The 20,935-nt window shown below is 31.9% G+C and overlaps 1 protein-coding gene across 1 annotated transcript; it reads right to left on the minus strand.

Annotated features, from left to right (window-relative positions):
• Nucleotides 1-6,698: 6,698 nt before the first annotated feature.
• LOC111706402 (FK506-binding protein 2) lies at nt 6,699-19,720 on the minus strand. The gene is made up of 8 exons (XM_023479274.1): nt 19,696-19,720; nt 12,996-13,088; nt 11,867-11,985; nt 11,470-11,541; nt 10,805-10,840; nt 9,582-9,665; nt 8,401-8,448; nt 6,699-6,866 (listed from the first exon to the last, which is right to left on the minus strand). Exons 1-8 carry the CDS (start codon nt 19,709-19,711, stop codon nt 6,699-6,701), a joined length of 636 nt encoding a protein of 211 aa, XP_023335042.1. The 5' UTR covers nt 19,712-19,720.
• Nucleotides 19,721-20,935: the final 1,215 nt, after the last annotated feature.

A 20,935-nucleotide genomic window follows, 5' to 3' on the forward strand; every position in this document is an offset into this window, starting at 1 on the left:
AAATCTTGATTTTTCATTTCTGGATAAAAATTAAACTTGAGATTTTGAAATGTTTACAGTTCTCTAGTAAAAAAAGAGCAATATGTTGTAATCAAATATGAAAAATCTTGTTCAAATATTATGATTATTTTTTGTTTTGCAATTTGACCAGAACTTAATGTACAGTAGAAGCAAAATTGGGTAGAAAAAAAAATAGTTTTGAAATTTGTTTTCTTTACTCAAATCTAGCTAGTTGCTATATTTATTTTCTTTACTCAAATCTACCTAGTTGCTATATTTATTTTCTTTACTCAAATCTAATTGTACAATTTTGGTAGAGTTTGGTAAATTAAGGTCTGGGGATTCGATTGCTATTTCTTATTTTTTCATCCTCATATCATTCCAACCTGATTTGGTAGTCATTTGATGTCAACGTTTAAAATACAGTGATAACCAGAAAACTCTGAAATAGGAAGACGGCTTTATAGCAATACTTAAGCGTATTTGATTATGTTACAAAGCAAATAGTTTTACTAGACACTTATTAAATCAAAAATTAAGTGAAATGGGTCTATTTACACTTCACAATTACCGTATCCGCCTGCATATTGGACTATTTTAATTCATAAATTGAGTCTAAAATTCGTCTTTCTATTCCAGAATTTTCTGGTTATTACTTTATGGGATAAGAAAATAAATTATGTTTTGAGTCGAGTAATTAGATCCTGGGATTTAGGTGAATTTTTATTAACTTCATTAAAAAAATTTTCCTCTCTTTTTAGAATTTAAATTAGAATTCTGAAATAGATTTAAACAATAGCAATAGTCATATTTATATCTTGAAATTTTAGTTTTTAATCAAGTTTTATTTTAGCTTTAATTGTTTTCTTTTACTACTTGAAGCCAAATGCAGTTAATTGTGCATTTCTAAGCCAAAAAACAAAATAACATTTTTAAGATATAAAAGAATAAAGGATTTTGATCTTATTTTAGCTTGAGATAAATAAAAATGTTTATCTTTTCAGAAACGTTTTGTATAATTTCCAAAGGCAAAAATATACAGAAATACAGAATAATTAGCAAGAGGGACGTGAAAGGCATGGAATTCTGATTAAAAAATTTTTAAGTAATTAATTTTTTATCATAACCACGTAGTTTTTTACTGAAATTTAAAACTCTAAGAATATTTTGTCCAAATATGACTTTGTCATGTTTTGCTTAAAAATATTATGTGAAAAAAAAGAAGTTCTATAATGACAAACCATAAATGGTGTTCACTGTCTCACTCCTTTTAAAACATCTGTAAATTTTACTGCTGACCTTCATAGAGAGGGTTGAACATATTTTGAAACTAGTGTTATCCATTAAACAAGAGGACCCATAAAGGGCATGAGACTTTCATTGATAATTTGAAGCTCTTTAAAAGAACGTAATTTCAATTAACCCTTCAAATTCAGACTCATGGTTCCCCTTAATTTCAATTTTTTTTCCTGAAAATGTTTTTTAATTTTTTTCCTAAAAATGTTTCTCTTTATAGAAGTAAATTGCAGAATTACGCTTCTGTGATAATACAGGGAATTGTTAAATATAATACAATCTACAATCTTAACAAATATAGGGATGAGAAAATAATAAAAAAAAATGTAAAAAGTCGTCTTTATAGTTTTATTCTTTATGAGTAGCCCTGCAAAATATTAGCAAAGGAGATAAAAACTCAATAAATATGGACAAAAGTGCAATTCACAACCCACTACATATTCAAACTTATAATTTTTTATTTCTTTTGCCTATACACGTACGCTTCTACATATAGTGCCTCATTTGATTGTGTCACTTTTAAATCTGCTCGTTCTTAGGAAGAAACTGGTATAAGCCATAATTGTTACTGTATTTTTATCATCTATCTTCAATTTTTTCCCCCCTTGGCCAGTATTTATTAATAGGCTACAACGAAGTAAACATTCATCTCTATCAGAAGGTTTTCAGTCATATTTTGATCTCTTGAAATCTGTCGTAAATAATTTTCATATGTTTTGTTTCAAATGCAAAGCTCAACAAAAAAATATAAAATAGCAAATACGAAAAATCTGAATGAGTAAAATGGGTTCTAAAGCTAAGGCTCACTGACTTTTACCCAAGACCTCTAATTTACCGTAGAAATGGGATTAAAATTTGTATTCTAAACTTGGGAAACTTTACAGGGTGTAATTTCACCGAAACAAGTACAATATGTGCGTAAATGCCGCCCAATACGACTCTTGACAATTACGTGAGTTAAAACTGTGACATGTTTATAGAGACTTTCTCCACACAAAGTAATTCCGCAATATTTTAGGAGATTTCAAGATTAGAGTCAGAGAAGAGACATCTAGTGGAGATATTAGCACTTCACGAACCTACCTGTGCGAAGCGTCCTAGACGAGACCTGCCCAGTAGGGACGAAACCAGAAAACCAAAGGACGAAACTAACTCTCATACATCGTCAGTCCCCGGGTTTAGTCGTCAAGAGAGTTTATTACAAACCCTGGAAATCCTTGAAAACCTAGAGTTTACTCAGACAAAAGACGAAAAGGACGAACCCGAGGATTTCCATGACGAAACCACGGACAGCTCAGAGGACGGTTACTCTAAACCCCTGAGTTCTAAGGACGAATCAAGAAGAAAAAATGACGAGTTTAAATCCTACAGTTACCCCAGCTCGACCCAATCCAGCTATTTTGTTGCGAACAAACCTACAAGTCTTTCATACCAGCATTCTTTCAGCATAGACAGTCGGTGCATAGCTCTCTAAACAAGTGAAAACAAGTGCCATCTATTATATGTAATTAGAAATCGTCTTCGTCTTCCATTTACAATCAAAGTCATCTCGCCTTGTCATGAGAAACTTCAATATAAGGACTGTATAGACGTAATTCCAAGCTGAACCTTTCATTTATAGATTGGAGTCTCCGATTCAAATGCAGGGTGTCCCGCTAAACATAAGTTGAATTGGAGTCTCCGATTCAAATACAGGGTGTCCCGCTAAACATTTTAAATTATATCTACATTCCCTGTAATCGATTCTTTTCTCTATGTTCAAATGTGAATTCAATGTTTACTCCAGTTTTTTTTTACTTTCCTCTGAGTTTCTGATTTTTGATTTTTTGTAACTCCATTTTCCATCAAAGTCTTCCTTCTTATTCGGAAGTCTAACAAGTGCATTTTTTTACTTTTCTGTTTCTTATTTCTTTTTCTTAAAATTCTGTCTATAATTTTCTTCCGGTTTTTTTCTTTTCCTATTCTAAGAATCCGATGCTATCTAGTAAAGTTGTGATATACAAAGAATTAGATAATATTTCCTCAGTAAATCATTGTTATGAAAAGAAGTGGGAGAAAACTCCAAATATTTCGTAGGAGTAGAATTTAATTTATTCTTATACAAAATTTTTGAGAACTTTAACTTAGTAACCTAAACAAATTGACTCAATGTTCACCGAGTTCACCCCCCCCCTATCACCTCTGAAGAAAGATTGTTTTATTAAGTAAATTTTTGTGTAAAATTATTTTTAAAAAATCAAAAAAGCCTTCAATTCTTCCAAACACTTAAAAATGAAAATTTTCTAAAAATAAATCTACATTTTTTACTGTGTAAACAATGAATGTAGTAATTCAACTTCAGACTTCTATAATTTATTTATTGTTATTAAAATGTGCCATATAATTGGAGAAAAGCATCGTTTTTTTGGTTTGTTTTAAAACATTAAAAATGTTTTATTTTTTAGAGGCTCCATAAGAATATTTATTATTTTATAAAATTTCAATTTTACATGTGCGCTGAACATTTCTAAAACTGTGCGCTGAACATTTCTAAAGCAAGTTCGCTGAACATTTCTAAAACATGTGCGCTGAACATTTCTAAAACATGTGCGCTGAACATTTCTAAACATTGATCAGATAAGAATTACAAAATCCTAAAAAACAATTCTTTAATAAAGGAAAGCACGAAGACAATTGATTACATTGATTTTGTACTAGTACTAAAGGTATCTACCTAATTACACACAAAGATGAGACTGTAAAGATGCCCTCAAATTATTTGGTTATGGCGATTTGAAAGTTGAAATGCATTGTATAGAGAATTTTTCAAAGATAGGCAAACGTTTTTAATTTCTACAAAGAGCCATGATCAACTTACAAAAAAACTGGATACATTCAATACAGTCGTCTCTGAATTCTAGCTGGGAAACTCAGCTTTGCCCGTAAGTCTTAAAAAGACGATCTTTTCAATTCAAAATGTTGATTCCCCCAGCGGGGGTGCCTGCAGTTAAGAACATCTCCAGGGCTTTAACGAATTCCCAAATCAAAATTTAAATATTTTCAATAGAATATATACTAGCTTTAGAATGCAACTTTTACATTTTTTTTATAAAAGTCAACTGTGAATTCTAAATATATAATGTGAACTGATTCTTATGGATAACTTTTTTGTTGATACTTTAAAATCATACTTTTTCATTTTTGATATTGATTTATTTGTGTTGTGACTTACCGTGATGAATTCATTTTTTAAAGGCTGTTTTAAATATGAAAATTTTATTAGGAAAGAAATATTATATTTTAAAAACTAAAAGTTTTTATTGCAGTAATAAAAGATATAAAGGCTACAATTTCAAAATTCAAAACTCGTTCTTTGCACATTTTACTTTCTTCCCTCTCTCGTAGCAAACCTTAAAATTTAGAACATTACAGGGACTATATAGACGATATTTTAGAACATTACAGGGACTATATAGACGAAATTTTAGAACATTACAGGGACTATATAGACGAAATTTTAGAACATTACAGGGACTATATAGACGAAATTTTAGAACATTACAGGGACTATATAGACAAAATTTTAGAACATTACAGGGACTATGTAGACGAAATTTTAGAACATTAAAGGGACTTTACACTATACAGACAAAATTTTAGAACATTACAGGGACTATATAGACGAAATTTTAGAACATTACAGGGGTTATTTACGCGAAGTTTAAGAACATTACAGGGACTACAGGGTGTCCCAAAAAAAACGATCTTTAAGACATTGTAGCACTCACTATGGTTCAATTTTAAAAAATTTGTACATTTTTGAAATCTTTGGAACATTTCTGATCGATTGAAACCAGTAAGAGGTTCATAGCACTAAATTAAAGGAAGTATTGACCGTTTGAAGTTTGCCATTTTTGCTTGGTTGAAAATCTGTACAAAGTACAAAACTGTATCCTTCAGGTTTAAGTTCCTCCCTTCTGATTGGCCAATATGGGTGATATTTCATATTACTTGCTATCCTTGACCTAGCTGGACTTGCCTAACATCAAAGAGTTACTTCTTGCAGAACTCACAATAAAAGTATTTCTAGCTTCAATGTGTTTGACAGCATCTCTGTTCATTACTGCAGCAACCCTGACAACATTTCTAGGACTTCTGACATGTCGGGATCTTCCACTGGATGTATTTCTAGGACTCGTCTTACTATTCACATTGAGTACTGTCCTTTACTCTATTACCTTTTTATAAATTCTTCTTTCATGACATAAAGCAGGCTGTCTTGCATTTGGAAATTTGCGTCCAAAGTCCATAATAAGACCAGGCATAACCTTTAGTTCATATGACCCTTTCTTTTGTGGTACTCAAAAGCAAGGAATTATTACTTTCCTGTGTTGTAAACTGAGGTCTTGCAATTACTTAACAATAACTGCATTTTTAAGATTTGTTTCAAAGGTTTGCATGTTTTTCAGACCCTAATAAGATTCCATAATATGTTTAAAATTCTAAAAAAAATAATACATGAACTCAACCAAGCCAAAATGACAAACTTTAAACGGTCAATACTTTCTTAATTTTAGTGCTACATACCTCTCATTGATATCAATAGATCGGAAATGTTCCAAAGATTTCAAAAATGTACACTTTTTTTAAAATTGAACCATATTGAGTGCTACAATGTCTTAAAGATCGTTTTTTTTGGGAAACCCTGTATATAGACAAAATTTTAGAACATTACAGGGACCGTACAGACGAAATTTTAGAACATTACAGGGAATGTATATACGAAATTTTTTTAGTTGTGATTTTTTAATAAAAGTGATTTGCAAATTTCTTGCTACAGTAACAGTGGAGAAAATTATGAGAATTAAACACTTTATGCTACAAAATGAGGACATCTTTCACATTAATAATCAAAGCCAGTACCGTTGTGAATTGGAAATGGACATTTTCCAATGGAAAGACACTTGAAATAACAATGTCCACAATGAACGATACACACAAATGATTCCAATAATTCCTGAATCCATTTTTCAATTTTATTTTTTTATATTTTTAATTTTTTCAAGAGTTCAGTTGNATGTACGAAGTACAATGCTACTTAAATTAAGTGGCATGTACGAAGTACAACACTACTTAAATGAAGTGGCATGTACGAAGTGCAACACTACTTATGTGGAGTGGCATGTACGAAGTACAACGCTACTTTAATAGAGTGGCATGTACGAAGTACAACGCCACTTATATGGAGATGGCATGTACGAAGTACAACACTACTTATATGGAGTGGCATTTACGAAGTACAACGCTACTTATATGAAGTGGCATGTACGAAGTACAACGCTACTTATATGGAGTGGCAAGTACGAAGTACAACGCTACTTATATGCACATATGTACACAGTATACAGTAAAATGTGGAGCAACTAGTTTCTAGCTGAATTGACAGCAGTTCTACAGTAAAATGTAGAGCAACTAGTTACTACCTGAATTGACAGCAGTTCTACAGTAAAATGAAGAGCAGAGTTCGGAGGAATTTTACCAGCTTGTCGCTGTCCGTATCCTAACTCTGACGGAACAAAAAGCTCGCGGACCTAAAATATTTACTATAATCAGAAAGACCTGAAAATACGATTTAAATATCTAATTTTAAAAATATGATTAATGAAACGATAATCAAAAAATAGTTCTAATCCGGCCATTTCCAAAATGTGGTCTGACTTTTTTGAGCATTTAGAATTGCCAGAGATATGTATGTAAATTTGACTGATTAACTGTCAATTTATTCCAAGCCTTTCTATTATGATCTTACTATAATGTTGGTTAGGAAATGATCCTGCGTAATGCAAAGACAATATAAAAGTATTCATTTCCTTCTCATGTTTATTGGGACACCCTGCAATTGTAGACGCTATAAAGGCTTTAAGTGTTTTCAGGCCTAGTGTAAACACACTGTAAACATAAAACATAAAGTGCTCATACAGGGTGTCCCACAAAATAATGGCAATGGCATATCAAATATCAAATATATTGCACAAAGAAAAAGTTTTTTCAGGGTAGTGCAATCTACATTTTTTAAAGCTGTGCAGTTTGGTATGCTAACTTTTCCTTCAATTAAATTCTTAGTTAAATATAAGATCACAATGATAAAGCAATATTAAATAAAAATCACGTTGTCCATTATATTGAATTTTGGAATTTTGTTAGGAAATCTAAAGAGAGGAATGGAATAATTGTAAGGAATTAAAGATAGATGAGAGGGATAATTTCCATTATATTGAATTTTTAAATTTTGTAACGAAATGTAAAGATATGAATGGAATAATTGTATGGAATTGAAGGGAGATGAGAGGGATAATTTCCATTATATTGAATTTTGGAATTTTGTTAGGAAATCTAAAGAGATGAATGGAATAATTGTAAGGAATTGAAGGGAGATGAGAGGGATACATAATGAAATAGTTTCTTTATATTCTAGATTTTTTCACACACAGAGATTATCTTGTTGCAGTTAATGTTTATTCCTATATTCATATCCTATAGCGTTGCACAGGTTACTCATAGTTACTACAACTACAATGGAGCAGAGTGTCCCAATAAATACTGGTTTTGTCAAATTTTTACTTTCTATCAAAATTCTCAGAATCAGGAACAGTCATCAGAAGCAAAGGAAAAAAAGAAAAACGAGGAAAAGAAGAAGAATCAAATCAGAATTTTTCTTTATCAACTGTATCCAATTTATAAGATTAAAAATTCAAAAATTATTAATTGTTAAAATAAAGTCTCAAGCTCTCAAGAAAAAATTGAGGAGAATTTTGCCAAAGACTTCTTTGAAACCAAAGCTAACACTAAGTGCTTACATTGCTAAAATGTACATGTAAAGGGCTACAGAACAGCATAAGAAAGTTAGAGCAGTAATATCAAAGCCCAAGGCGTTGCGACACTTCAAAGTCGACCCTGTCTTAAAAATGTATGAGACTTCTTATAAGCAGGCTGTGATCGATCATCAATATAACAAAACAACAATAGCAACCTAACCCTCTGTTGAAATATGTTAACAATACTTTGAACACCAACAACATTTCCCTACTTCAACAATTCCTTCAGTGTTGTTAATCCATTATTTACCTCTCCTTTACACATACCAGGCACTCCTTGTTCATAGCCTTGGATAACCTAGAACAAATGTTTTAATTCAGCAATTCATCAAATAATAATTACGTTAAAAATAATAGTTCAATTATCTTAAAAAAAATCAATTGATCAATTTTGTTAAAAATCAATTGACCAATTGCATTTATAATACATTGATCAATTATGTTAAAAATCAATCGATCAATTATATCTTAAAAACGAATTAATCAAATATGTTGAAAATCTATGGACCAATATAAAAAAAATCATTTGATCACTAATCTTAAAAAACAAATGATCAAATATGTTAAAGATCATTCGGGTAATTATAATAAAAATCTTTTGATCAATTGTGTTAAAAATCAATTGAGTAATTATGTTAAAAATCAATCAATCAATTATGTTAAAAACCAATTGATTAATTTCGTTAAAAATCAATTAATCCATTTTGTAAAAATCAAATAATCAATTATGTTAGAAATTAATTGATCAATGTTGTTCAAAATCAATTGATCAATGTTGTTCAAAATCAATTGATCAATGTTGTTCAAAATCAATTGATCAATGTTTTTAATCAAATAACTAACCTAGTAAATAAGTTAACAATCAAATAATAAATCAGTCAAAAAAATTACAAATAAATCGACGAATGAGGAAAAATCTATAAGTTAAGTAAATTAAGTCAAAAATCAAACTAAATACAGAATTCCCCATTACCAATTAAATGTAAATTAACAATTAAAAAAAAACTTTTAAATATAATTATATATCGAAGGCTGGTGAATTATTGGAAGAAATCATCGTCATTGGAGTACTATTGGAGTACTATTGGAGTACTATTGGAGTACTATTGGAGTACTATTGTAGTACTATTGGAGGACTATTTGAGTACTATTGGAATACTATTGGAGTACTATTGGAGTACTATTGGAGTACTTTTGGAGACCCCGATGGATGAATGTCTTGTTGGAGACCCCAAGATTATGGTCGGAGACACCCAAAGGTTCTTTGGAGAAATTAATTTTTTCATCAGAGATCTCAAGGTTTTCATTGGAGACTCCCATATTTTTACAGGGGTCTCCAATAGTACTTCAATGATGGTGATCCCAGACTCTAAATTAAACGTCCTTTGGGTCAAAAAAAAATAATTGTCACAATTAGTTCGAAATTTGAACCTGGTTCGATCCCAAATTGAAACGAAAGGGAATGCTCCCTTTACTGGTTTCAAACATTTTCCCTTTGTCATCATCAAACCTGCCCTAAACACAGTGAACAGAGCTGAAAACTTTAGAATGAGATATCCTTAATCCCGATTACTTAATCTGAGTATCCAATCGACATACTTTTTATTTTCTTCTTAAACCATTCTTTCTTGGATATAGTAGAGAGAAAAATCAAAAACCGGTTATTTATAATTTAGAAATTCCTTCCCGTTTCTGTATATAATCTTAAATGGGGCGCAAAAATTCAAATTTATCGGCTTTATAAAGCGACTCTGATTGGTTGAATTTTATACACTTTTCAGGATACAAGTACAAGATTAAGTTAGTCTCAATATTAATAAAAAGAGAGGATTATGCATTGATCTCGATATCCACCATTCTAAAGTTTTCAGCTCAGTATATTTTTCTTTTCAGCTTTCATCATCAATATATATGTATTAAGTAAGCTACAAATAATCCTAAAATAAAAAGGTTTTCTTGCGTTAAAACAGAATTTAGATTTTTTTCTAGTAACTTGAATTATTTATAAGAGTAATATACTACTGCAGTTGTCGTCATATATATTCAAAACATACAGTGAAACCCTTAATAACGAATACATCGAAAGAATTTATCAAATGTCGTCTGGACAATTTTTCAATGAGTTTTATACTATATTACGTAAATCTCAGTATTTGCGAAAATAAATAAATAGCCATGAATATGCGAGAACAGTTTTAAAGAGTTCCATATAATCATTTAATTACAAAACTAAATATCTGCAAAATTCCATTATCAGAAAGTGAAGAATACGACATTTGATGAATTCTTTCGATGTATTCGTTATTAAGGGTTTCACTGTACCACGTTTAAAAATATGCAAAAAATATCAAGGTTGCGATGTTTAAAAAATACAACGGGTCTGGGACAAAAAATGAGATATAATTTTGAAGACATAAAATCTTTCAAACATAATTATATGACCCTACGTATGATTCTACTCTGTTGTATAAAATATCATAGAGCTTTGCAGATGATTAAATTGGGGTTTTGCACACAATGATCAAAAAAATAAATGATCCAATGATGAACGTGTTAAGGCACTCGTTCACAATCACAGTGAACAGCATAATTTTTGTAATTGCTGGATTTGCAGTGTTCAAAAATAACAATGTAAAAAAGATATCAAACGTTACCTCATAATGTACTTCAAGCACATCTCCTGGCCTTGCCTGAAAAAAAAAGAAAAAAGTGAACTTAAATATTATAAAAATCCTAACTTCAATACCATTTACAGAATTGTGTGCGGTTAAATAATTAATANTGAGACTTCTATATTTCTTGTTTTTAATCCTTTCTTCTTGATCTTCCATTCCTTGTCCATCCTTCAATCACACTATGGCTAATTTTGAAAATGAAAATAAATGAATTTTTTGGATGTTTTCTGCAGCTAGAAAAAAAAACTTTTATATTATAACAATCCTAGCTATCCTAGCTTCAATACCATTTACAGAATTGTGTGCGGTTACATAATTTTTTACATATTTTGGCGGTTTACGCCGACCGGATACATAAATTTGGCGGTTTATGCTGACCGGATACATATATTTGGCGGTTTATGCCGACCAGATACATATATTTGGCGGTTTATGCCAACCGGATACATATATTTGGCGGTTTATGCCAACCCGACCGGGGTCGAAAATCGACAAACTGTGCGAAAAGATTGTTTTTTTCTAAATCCAGCAATGCAAACAGAAATATCCACAAAATCTTTTGTTTTATGCAATTTGTACAAAGAATAAAATGGTGGCTTAAAAGGCAACATTATAAATCTGAAATTGTTATAAAATGTTCAAACCTGACGAAGACATTTACGAGGAAGCTTGACACATTTGATCTTGAGTCCAGAACCCAGAACAAGCTCCTCTCCCTAAAAGAAGTGTAAGAGGTAAAAAATTCCCAAATAGGAAGTGAGAAGGGGGGGGAGGCAGCAACTCTTTTTAATTACCTTTTCAAAATCGAAGGTCTGCATAATGAAATTATATTGCCTGCTTATCTATGGAAAAAAAGTTTTAAAAAATAATTTGTCTATGCTAATAAAAACCAAGATTAATCAATTGATTAGAATAATGGATTTCCGGTGGAATGCAATCTTTTGTTCAAGCAATACACAAGAGGACTCTCCAATCATGAAACTCGTATAATAGACTATTCTAAGATTAATTAAGCCTTCCGCCTTGAACATAGTATGTTACCTCTTCTAAAGTAGGAGGCTGGTCTAGGTTGTCGTCTTCGCTATTTGACCAATTGTCGTCTTCGTTATCATTTTCATTTATGTCGTTTTTAACAATTTCCGCATTTAGTACTGCAAAACCTAAAATAAGATAAAAATGTAAGGCATAAGTAATATTCAGAATACAAAAGAAAAGAAAGATTCTGATTTTACAGAAATCAAAGGTCGTCTAAAAGTTTTAAAAGGTTACTCACAAAGAATGAGCAGAGGCCGAAACGAAAGACATTATAACCATGGTTAAATCGGATTCTGGCCATGGTAAACTTATCGAAGACGACAGATTTTTCTAACCTAGTTAACTTTAATTTAAGTAAAAATATGATATGTCACAAATGTGAAGCTTTAAAGTTTAGTAAACTGTGATAACTAGAAAACTCTGGAATAGGAAGTCGATTTTTAAACTCAAGTTATGACTCTTAATATTCTAATGAACATGAGACACAGCATTTGTCAGTGTAAACAGACCCATTTCACTTAATAAGTGATTTAATAACTTTTTAGTAAAGCTATTTGCTTTGTAACAACATCAAACACACTTGAGTGTTGTTTTAATGTCGTCTTTCTATTTTACTGTTTTCTGGTAATCACTGTATATTCTACAAAAACATGAAGAGACTTTGTTCTTTTGCTAATCTAATACTTATAGTGTGCTGTGTGAATGATACAGGGTTACCCACAAAGGATGAAACTTTTATTACGACAATAACTATGACGGTCTAAATGCAAAATTTTGGTTTCTACATTTCATATGATTTTATATTTAATGATTTGACAAAGAAAAAAAAAACAAGTTAACAGTTTCCAATGAGCAAAAAGAAAGCAGAGTAAATTCTGCACGGTTGTCTTTTAAGTAACAAACTGTTGTTGACACAAATAAAAGAACAACAGGGATATTCGGTAACTTTATTGAATAATTGCATGGAATGAGAAATAAAAGCAAAGTTTAAAAATATTGGCCCTTATTGGGAGTNAGTAGCAATTTGAACCTGATAAGGAAATGAGAAGAAGTAGCAATTTGAACCTGATAAGGAAATGAGAAGAAGTAGCAATTTGAACCTGATAAGGAAATGAGAAGAAGTAGCAATTTGAACCTGATAAGGAAATGAGAAGAAGTAGCATATCAAAACTGGTTTTCATTCTTGTTAATAGTTCCAGCACTGCATTTGTCAAGAATTCTTGTAAAACTAAAATGAAAATGTTTTCAGATTTAAGAAAGCGCGTTCAACGCTTGAGAGCGTAGTTTACCTGTGCGCAGTGCACGTATTAAATTGCAAGGTAAGTGTTACTCTGACAAGTAATACAAGAATATGTTTTTTAGATTTATTGGAGCGTTGAAATCACTGTATCCTTAAGAAATCCGAAAAAGAGAGTTCTGAGTATTTTAAAAAAGGTTAAGAATCGATTTAGTTTCACATTAATTTGTTAATCTACTACACTAACATTTGAATATGCAATTAGTGTCCGATGTTGTTGTGTTTCAAAAAAAGTATTGGGTTTAAAAGGTAAGTAGTATTGGGTTTTATAGGAAATGAGTTTTTAGTTTTTAAAGGAAAAGAGTATTGGGTTTTATAGGAAATGAGTTTTGGGTTTTAAAGGAAAAGAGTATTGGGTTTTATAGGAAATGAGTTTTGGGTTTTAAAGGAAAAGAGTATTAGGTTTTTAAGGAAAGAAGTATTGGGTTTAAAAGAAAAAGAGTATTGGGTTTTAAAGGAAANTGAGATCTATTCAGTGTACGTGAGATCTATTCAGTGTACGTGAGATCTATTCAGTGTACGTGAGATCTATTCAGTGTACGTGAGATCTATTCAGTGTACGTGAGATATATTCAGTGTACGTGAGATCTATTTTAATGATTGCATTTTTGTTCATATTTTTACTCTTTATATTTGGTATCTTTAGAATTCATTCAGAAGTAAATTAAATAAATTTTATTTCTGTTTTTTTTTCATCCACTTTTGTATTGGCATTAAATGACAGTTCGATAAAGTAGAAGTAAAAAGTTTAAAAATCACAAAACCTCGAATACTCATATTTTAAAAATTTCACAATTAACCCACCAAAACCTCACAAAAAGCTCTGTATAATACTTAAGTCCTGTAAATTCAAAGAAAGATAATACAATGGGACCCAAAAATAAATTAAAGGAACACATTTAAGTAAAACTGTATGTGAAATTAATTTTGTTTAAAGGAAGGTTTAGAAGCTTGAAAATCAACTTAAGTAAGTGAAATTTGTCTATGTACAGTGTACTGCACTGCACAATTACTTATTTACATCTATTTATCAGTCGATCAGTCATATTCCTATTCAACAGTAGACCCAAAGGGGAAATATGAATAGATAAGGAGAATCGATTTTTGAAAGATAAGACTTGTTAAACAGCAAAATTTGTCAACTTACGAGGAATTCTATAAACCTAGATAATCAAGATTTTGTTCAAATTCATGTCACCAAAATAATGTATCTCATGAAATCCAAATAGATTGTAAAGTAAAAGAATCTATTTTTCACCAAAAATATAAAATTGACTTTTTCAAAAAATTTATATTTTAAAGTATTTCATTTTGAAATTTCTCTGAGTCAAGTAAAACGTAAAAATTTAAATTTTTTAAAGTTGCAAAAGACAAAAAAGTAATTGAACCGTGATTTTTAAACAATGATTTTTAATATCAAGGATAAATTCTTTAAAAATTTTATTTGTTGTAGTAGATGATAATATTTAAACACTTAATCCCAATATATGAATTCATTTATCCTTGAAGGGTATAATTACGAATCAGGAATTAAATTCATCCGTAACTAGCTTGGGAACCCAGCTTGGCCTAGAAACTTAACTTTCTCTATGTTATTCATACCACTCAATTTAGACATTTTAAACCAAGCTAAAGAACGTTCCCATCATTCAAATTTTAGGCAAATCAGTCACGGGGTTCATGAGTTATGATCAGACAAACAAACAGAGATTTCCACCTGAATTCAAAAGTTCAGACTTTACGTGAGGGGGATAACGGTTGAAAATATGAATGTTTGCAGATGTTGGAAGAATAGAAATAGTAACGTTTCTTAACATCTTTACTCTTAAAGACAGATGTGGGTTCTGTTGTCAGATATTATAAAATAAATTCAAATCATTTAAGTCAAGTTAAGTAATCGGTAACGTGGACATTGCTTACCTAAGATTGACAAATAAATATTTTTGAAACTATTAACAATTTAAAAAGGAACTGTAAGCGAAGATTCACAACGTAACCCTAGAAACCTTTATCTGATTAACAATGTGGAAGACACCGTCTTAATTTTATCTGTCTCAAAAAGCGTTTATTTTTCTCCATTGCAATGGGCAACTCCCTTTCGCAGAGAAACCACAAGTGAAAATAAATAGTTTAGAGAAACAAAAACATTGATATCTAATTCATGCTTGTTCAGACAAAGCTTTTAAGGGTACCGTTGTGAATCGGGAATTGTCATCTTTGCATGAAGGGTCACTTGAAATTACGCTTCCAGTCCCTTTAAATCAATTTAAATTATCAGTAAGAAAGCGTAAGCTGTAAGGTTTTCGTCTGGGTTTTCAATTTGTTTGTTTATGTTTTGACTACATAAGGGTGTACTTAGTAAAACAAGAAAATTGCAGTATAGAAACAGAGTAAACTTGCAGAGACATTATAGACACATATTTACAGCCATTTGTCGTTTTCATAAAATAAACTCTAGCAGACATAATAATATTATGGTTTTATAAATTAGGTATTACAATGCTAATTCATAATAAAGACGATATCGAATTCGTGACTGAATTCCCATGTTTATTGGGACACCCTGTAGCATAGCTAAGCATGTAAAATAAATAATTTTTAACTATTTACTATTAAAGAAGAAAAACTAGTAAATCTTTTTATTAATTTATCTTGGTAATAAATCAAGGCAAGGCTTTGAAAGTGATCAGTTTCATTTTGGGGTTTAAATAGGTTCCTTCGACATTGAGGCAAACAACTGTATTTCTTGTCTAATACTGAATTTTTTAATTCAATTTTCAATTAAACAAATAAGCATTTCTCATTCATCCTTCATCAAACAATTAGGTTTAAAGAACACCGCTGATTTGGACATTCCACTATACAAGTGGATGTTAGATATTTGAAATTATTTCTTTTAAAAAAAAAAGTAATTTATAAGACAGAATTTGAACCCTTTTATGCCAGGTATACCCCTATTAAAAACTAGAGCAGTTACGAGATGGAAAAATCGCACTGCAGTAGTTCCTCGTGTATTCAAATCTGGGACCAAACACAGAACATTGACAAACAATGTCAGACGAGCCGCTTCAATCCGTCCTACGTTAACTTTGTCCCACGTTTGTCAACGATGTCAGACGAGCCGCTTCAATCCGTCCTACGTTAACTTTGTCCCACGTTTGTCAACGATGTCAGACGAGCCGCTTCAATCCGTCCTACGTTAACTTTGTCCCACGTTTGTCAACGATGTCAGACGAGCCGCTTCAATCCGTCCTACGTTAACTTTGTCCCACGTTTGTCAACGATGTCAGACGAGCCGCTTCAATCCGTCCTACGTTAACTTTGTCCCACGTTTGTCAACGATGTCAGACGAGCCGCTTCAATCCGTCCTACGTTAACTTTGTCCCACGTTTGTCAACGATGTCAGACGAGCCGCTTCAATCCGTCCTACGTTAACTTTGTCCCACGTTTGTCAACGATGTCAGACGAGCCGCTTCAATCCGTCCTACGTTAACTTTGTCCCACGTTTGTCAACGATGTCAGACGAGCCGCTTCAATCCGTCCTACGTTAACTTTGTCCCACGTTTGTCAACGATGTCAGACGAGCCGCTTCAATCCGTCCTACGTTAACTTTGTCCCACGTTTGTCAACGATGTCAGACGAGCCGCTTCAATCCGTCCTACGTTAACTTTGTCCCACGTTTGTCAACGATGTCAGACGAGCCGCTTCAATCCGTCCTACGTTAACTTTGTCCCACGTTTGTCAACGATGTCAGACGAGCCGCTTCAATCCGTCCTACGTTAACTTTGTCCCACGTTTGTCAACGATGTCAGACGAGCCGCTTCAATCCGTCCTACGTTAACTTTGTCCCACGTTTGTCAACGATGTCAGACGAGCCGCTTCAATCCGTCCTACGTTAACTTTGTCCCACGTTTGTCTTTTGTTTTAGTTATTCCTTGCCTATGAATAGAACATAAAATAAGACAAACCTAGGACAGGAAAAATTAGTATAAAAGGACAAACGTAGGACAGGACAAGATTATGACAGGACAAATGTAGGACAATAACAAACATGTCCTGTAGCACGTACCCTGAGTGATACTTTAATTACTGTAATTATGTATATCAAAGCTCTTAAAATCTCTCTTTGCATGCTTTCTTGTATTTGTAATATGTTTTGATTTACTGTATGCTTTCAATTGTAATTGTAATATGTTTTGATTTACTGCATGGTTTCTTGTATTTGTAATATGTTTTGATTTACTGCATGCTTTAAATTTATTTGTAATATGTTTTGATTTACTGCATGCTTTCTTGTATTTGTAATATGTTTTGATTTACTGCATGCTTTCTTATATTTGTAATATGTTTTGGTTTACTGCTTGCTTTCAATTGTATTTGTAATATGTTTTGATTTACTGCATGCTTTCTTGTATTTGAAATATTTTTTGATTTACTGCATGCTTTATTGTATTTGTAATATGTTTTGATTTACTGCATGCTTTCTTGTATTTGTAATATGTTTTGATTTACTGCATGCCTTCTTGTATTTGTAAAATGTTTTGGTTTACTGCATGCTTTCTTGTATTTGTAATATGTTTTGCTTTACTGCATACTTTCTTGTATTTGTAATATGTTTTGGTTTACTGCATGCTTTTTTGTATTTGTAATATGTTTTGATTTACTGCATGCTTTCTTTTATTTGTAATATGTTTTGATTTACTGCATGCTTTTTTGTATTTGTAATTTGAAGTTTCTTAGTTGGTTTTTAGTCTGGGGGAGAGGTCGTTAGAACAGGGGGAATATATCAATGAAAGAGATTGAATAATGGGGGTGGGGCAGGTGTGGTTGATGGGGGGGAGGGGGTGTCATGGTCCAGTGCATGGTCACTTCCTGTTTCCGGGTTGTTAGAAATTAAGGTGGTTCTCCTTTATTCCCGGGAGGGAGATGTGAAGGGGGGGGGATAAAGAAGAGGGGGGGAAGAAAGAAAGGTATTACGTGGCGGGAAACAGGGGGAATTTTTAACGAATATCAGTTCACGTTTTAATCCTTAAAAAGCTTTTTTTATTTCTTATTTTAGTCTATGCAGCATTTGCAAATAAAGGTATAATTATGGGGGATAATCATTATGGATTTAAAGATAGTTTTATTACATGTTGATTTGAGTTAATGTTATTGGTATGCGTAAACCCACTGTTACAAACATAAAGTGCAATAACATACGCTTTGTTTGCGTTTAATGATATATACTATATACTAGTAAATAGATACTTACTCACGCGATCGGGGGAAGGCAGGCGGCCATAAGCCACAACTTTTGCCTGCTTTTCTGTCTTCCGGCAGCCATAAGCCACAACCGTACGGTCTTCCATGACCAATTGTCCCTTCCAGCTACTATTGCGTTCATAAGGAAAAAAATAGTGCATTGATATTGCGATTGTCAAAAAATTCAGTCGCATTACGCGAAAGATGATAGCTTTAAGAAATTTTAGAAGTTTATTAAGGATCAATTAAGTGTGTGTTCTGTTGTTTAACTGCTTTACATTGTGGGTGGGCACCAAGAGTCTAAAGAATAAGAAAAGCTAAGATAAATCGCAATATTAACTGGCGTTACTTGAGCGTTAAAGATTTCCACAAAAAAAAATCTATTTTGCAATTATCTCGTTAAATAGTGCAAAAGTTTAATTATGGGCGCCCTTTGAACTTAAAGAGTAAGTTATGGTGGATCATTTTTATGTTTTATAATGTTTTCAAAAATAAGCCATTTTAGAGGAAAGAATGAACTTATTTTTGGGAGAAAATAGGTTTAGCAGTTTACAATAAAATGAATCATTATTATTTCAATACAAAACTTAAATATTAATATCTGTATATTTTTCCATGACCTGGCTCGTTTTTTGAAAATCGCATTTTCAATGCTCTAACTGTACCATATAAAAACCTAATAATTGCCGGAAGGGTCAAATGTTGTGGCATGGAAGACCGTAAGGTTGTGGCTTATGGCTGCCGGAAAACAAAAAAAGGTAATGTGGCATGGAAGGGAAAAATGTTGTGGCTTATGGCCGCCTGCCTTCTCCCCGCCCCTCACGCAAATAGACGACAGCTACATACAATACAACACAATAATCTGAAGGGGATGAGGGGAGGTTCTTTATTGGGAATGCGTAAAGTTGCGTATACTACATTAACAAATGTTCTCTTTCAATAATAAGTATGTACTTTTGTAATAGCTCAATACTTTAGCGGACTATTTGTACCCCCCCCCCCCCGCCCCACTATGTGGGAAACTTGACACAATATTTGGTCTAAAAAGAGGAGTTTGTAAAAATTATTAACTACGAAAATGGGCGTTCAAGCACATATAAAAAAGTGTGAACTTAAAAATTTGAGCCCCCCCCCCCTTCTCCCAATACCCACCTCATGTACTCATTTGCATTGCATCAGTGGAAACTGTGAATTGAGGTAATTAGAACTTCTTTTTAACAGATGTATTTCTAAAATTGAACCTAAAATTGAACCATTTTAAGGAATTATCTGCGGTTCTAATTAAACTTGCTACCCTCTGTCAGTTCCATGGTAATTGGTGAACTTGTCTACATAAACGCATTCTTGAAACTGAAATTTTATAGTCACCAAAAATTGATGCAGCAATCAATATTTCTGTGACGCAATAACGCAAAGTATTTAAACATTGTGTTTTAATGGTTTATTCATCAACTTTCCAGCTCTAAAAGCGTTCTATTTGATTCTGTATTAATCTGAATTTTGATAATTAATAAAGAGTTGACTCAAAAATCTATATTTCTGTGACGCAATGACGCAAATAATGGAATCAGTGTGCTTTGATGGTTTATTCATTAATTTTTCAGCTTTAAAGCTTTCTGTTTGCTCTTGAAATGCTAAATTTTGATGATCGCCAAAAACTTGTCACAGCAATTAATACGTCTGTTACGCAATGACGCAATTTATAAAATAGAGCGTTCAAATGTGCGTCTTGTAAGAATATTCTTTTTATTACTTAAAAGTTTAATTTCGGTCATCAACAAGAACTGGCCCAGAAATCGATATTTGTGTGACGCACGTACTGACGCAGTGTGAGGTAAAAATGATAGATGTTTCCGCACCGGGTTGTTTACAAATATAATCAATATTCATTCAAGCACTCTCTTTGTTCAAGCCAATATAAAGAGAACTGATAGATAGATAAACATAAGATTTATTGACTGGTAAATACAGGGTGTCTCTCTTAGCATAAACATTGAGGGACGAGGAAAGAAAAAAGTCAAAGTTCAAAAATTTTCATTGCAACACCTAGGGTTAGATTATGTATAAGATACCACCTCGCTGGATTGCACTTGTACTTTCAGACTCAAATCCACAGAAACAACTATTGTCATGTCATTTTATTACAAATAGTTTAAAATCAACTAAATATATTTTCAAAACTAAATATAAATATTCACACGGTTTAAATAGATCACAAATATGTTTAGTTATATCACTGACAATCTACAGTTGCATCTATATATTTGTATTCTCTAATTTGTAAATTTATTTTACAAATGCTTGTTTATGATAAATTGCAAGCTTTTTGGGATTTTAAATATTTGAGATAAAAAATAGGCATCAGAAAATTCGTCATAATTCCGATCGTTTGTAAGCGTTGAATAGAATAATGAAAACAAATCTGATAAATTATTACAAAAAAAGATTATTTATATTAATTAAGTAATTTTTTATGCCTTAAATAATGGATTGCAGGTTCTTATTATAACTTTACAATTACACCAATACATATT

The sequence above is a fragment of the Eurytemora carolleeae genome, unplaced genomic scaffold (assembly GCF_000591075.1).
Source record: "Eurytemora carolleeae unplaced genomic scaffold, Eaff_2.0 scaffold230, whole genome shotgun sequence".
Taxonomy (NCBI): domain Eukaryota; kingdom Metazoa; phylum Arthropoda; class Copepoda; order Calanoida; family Temoridae; genus Eurytemora; species Eurytemora carolleeae.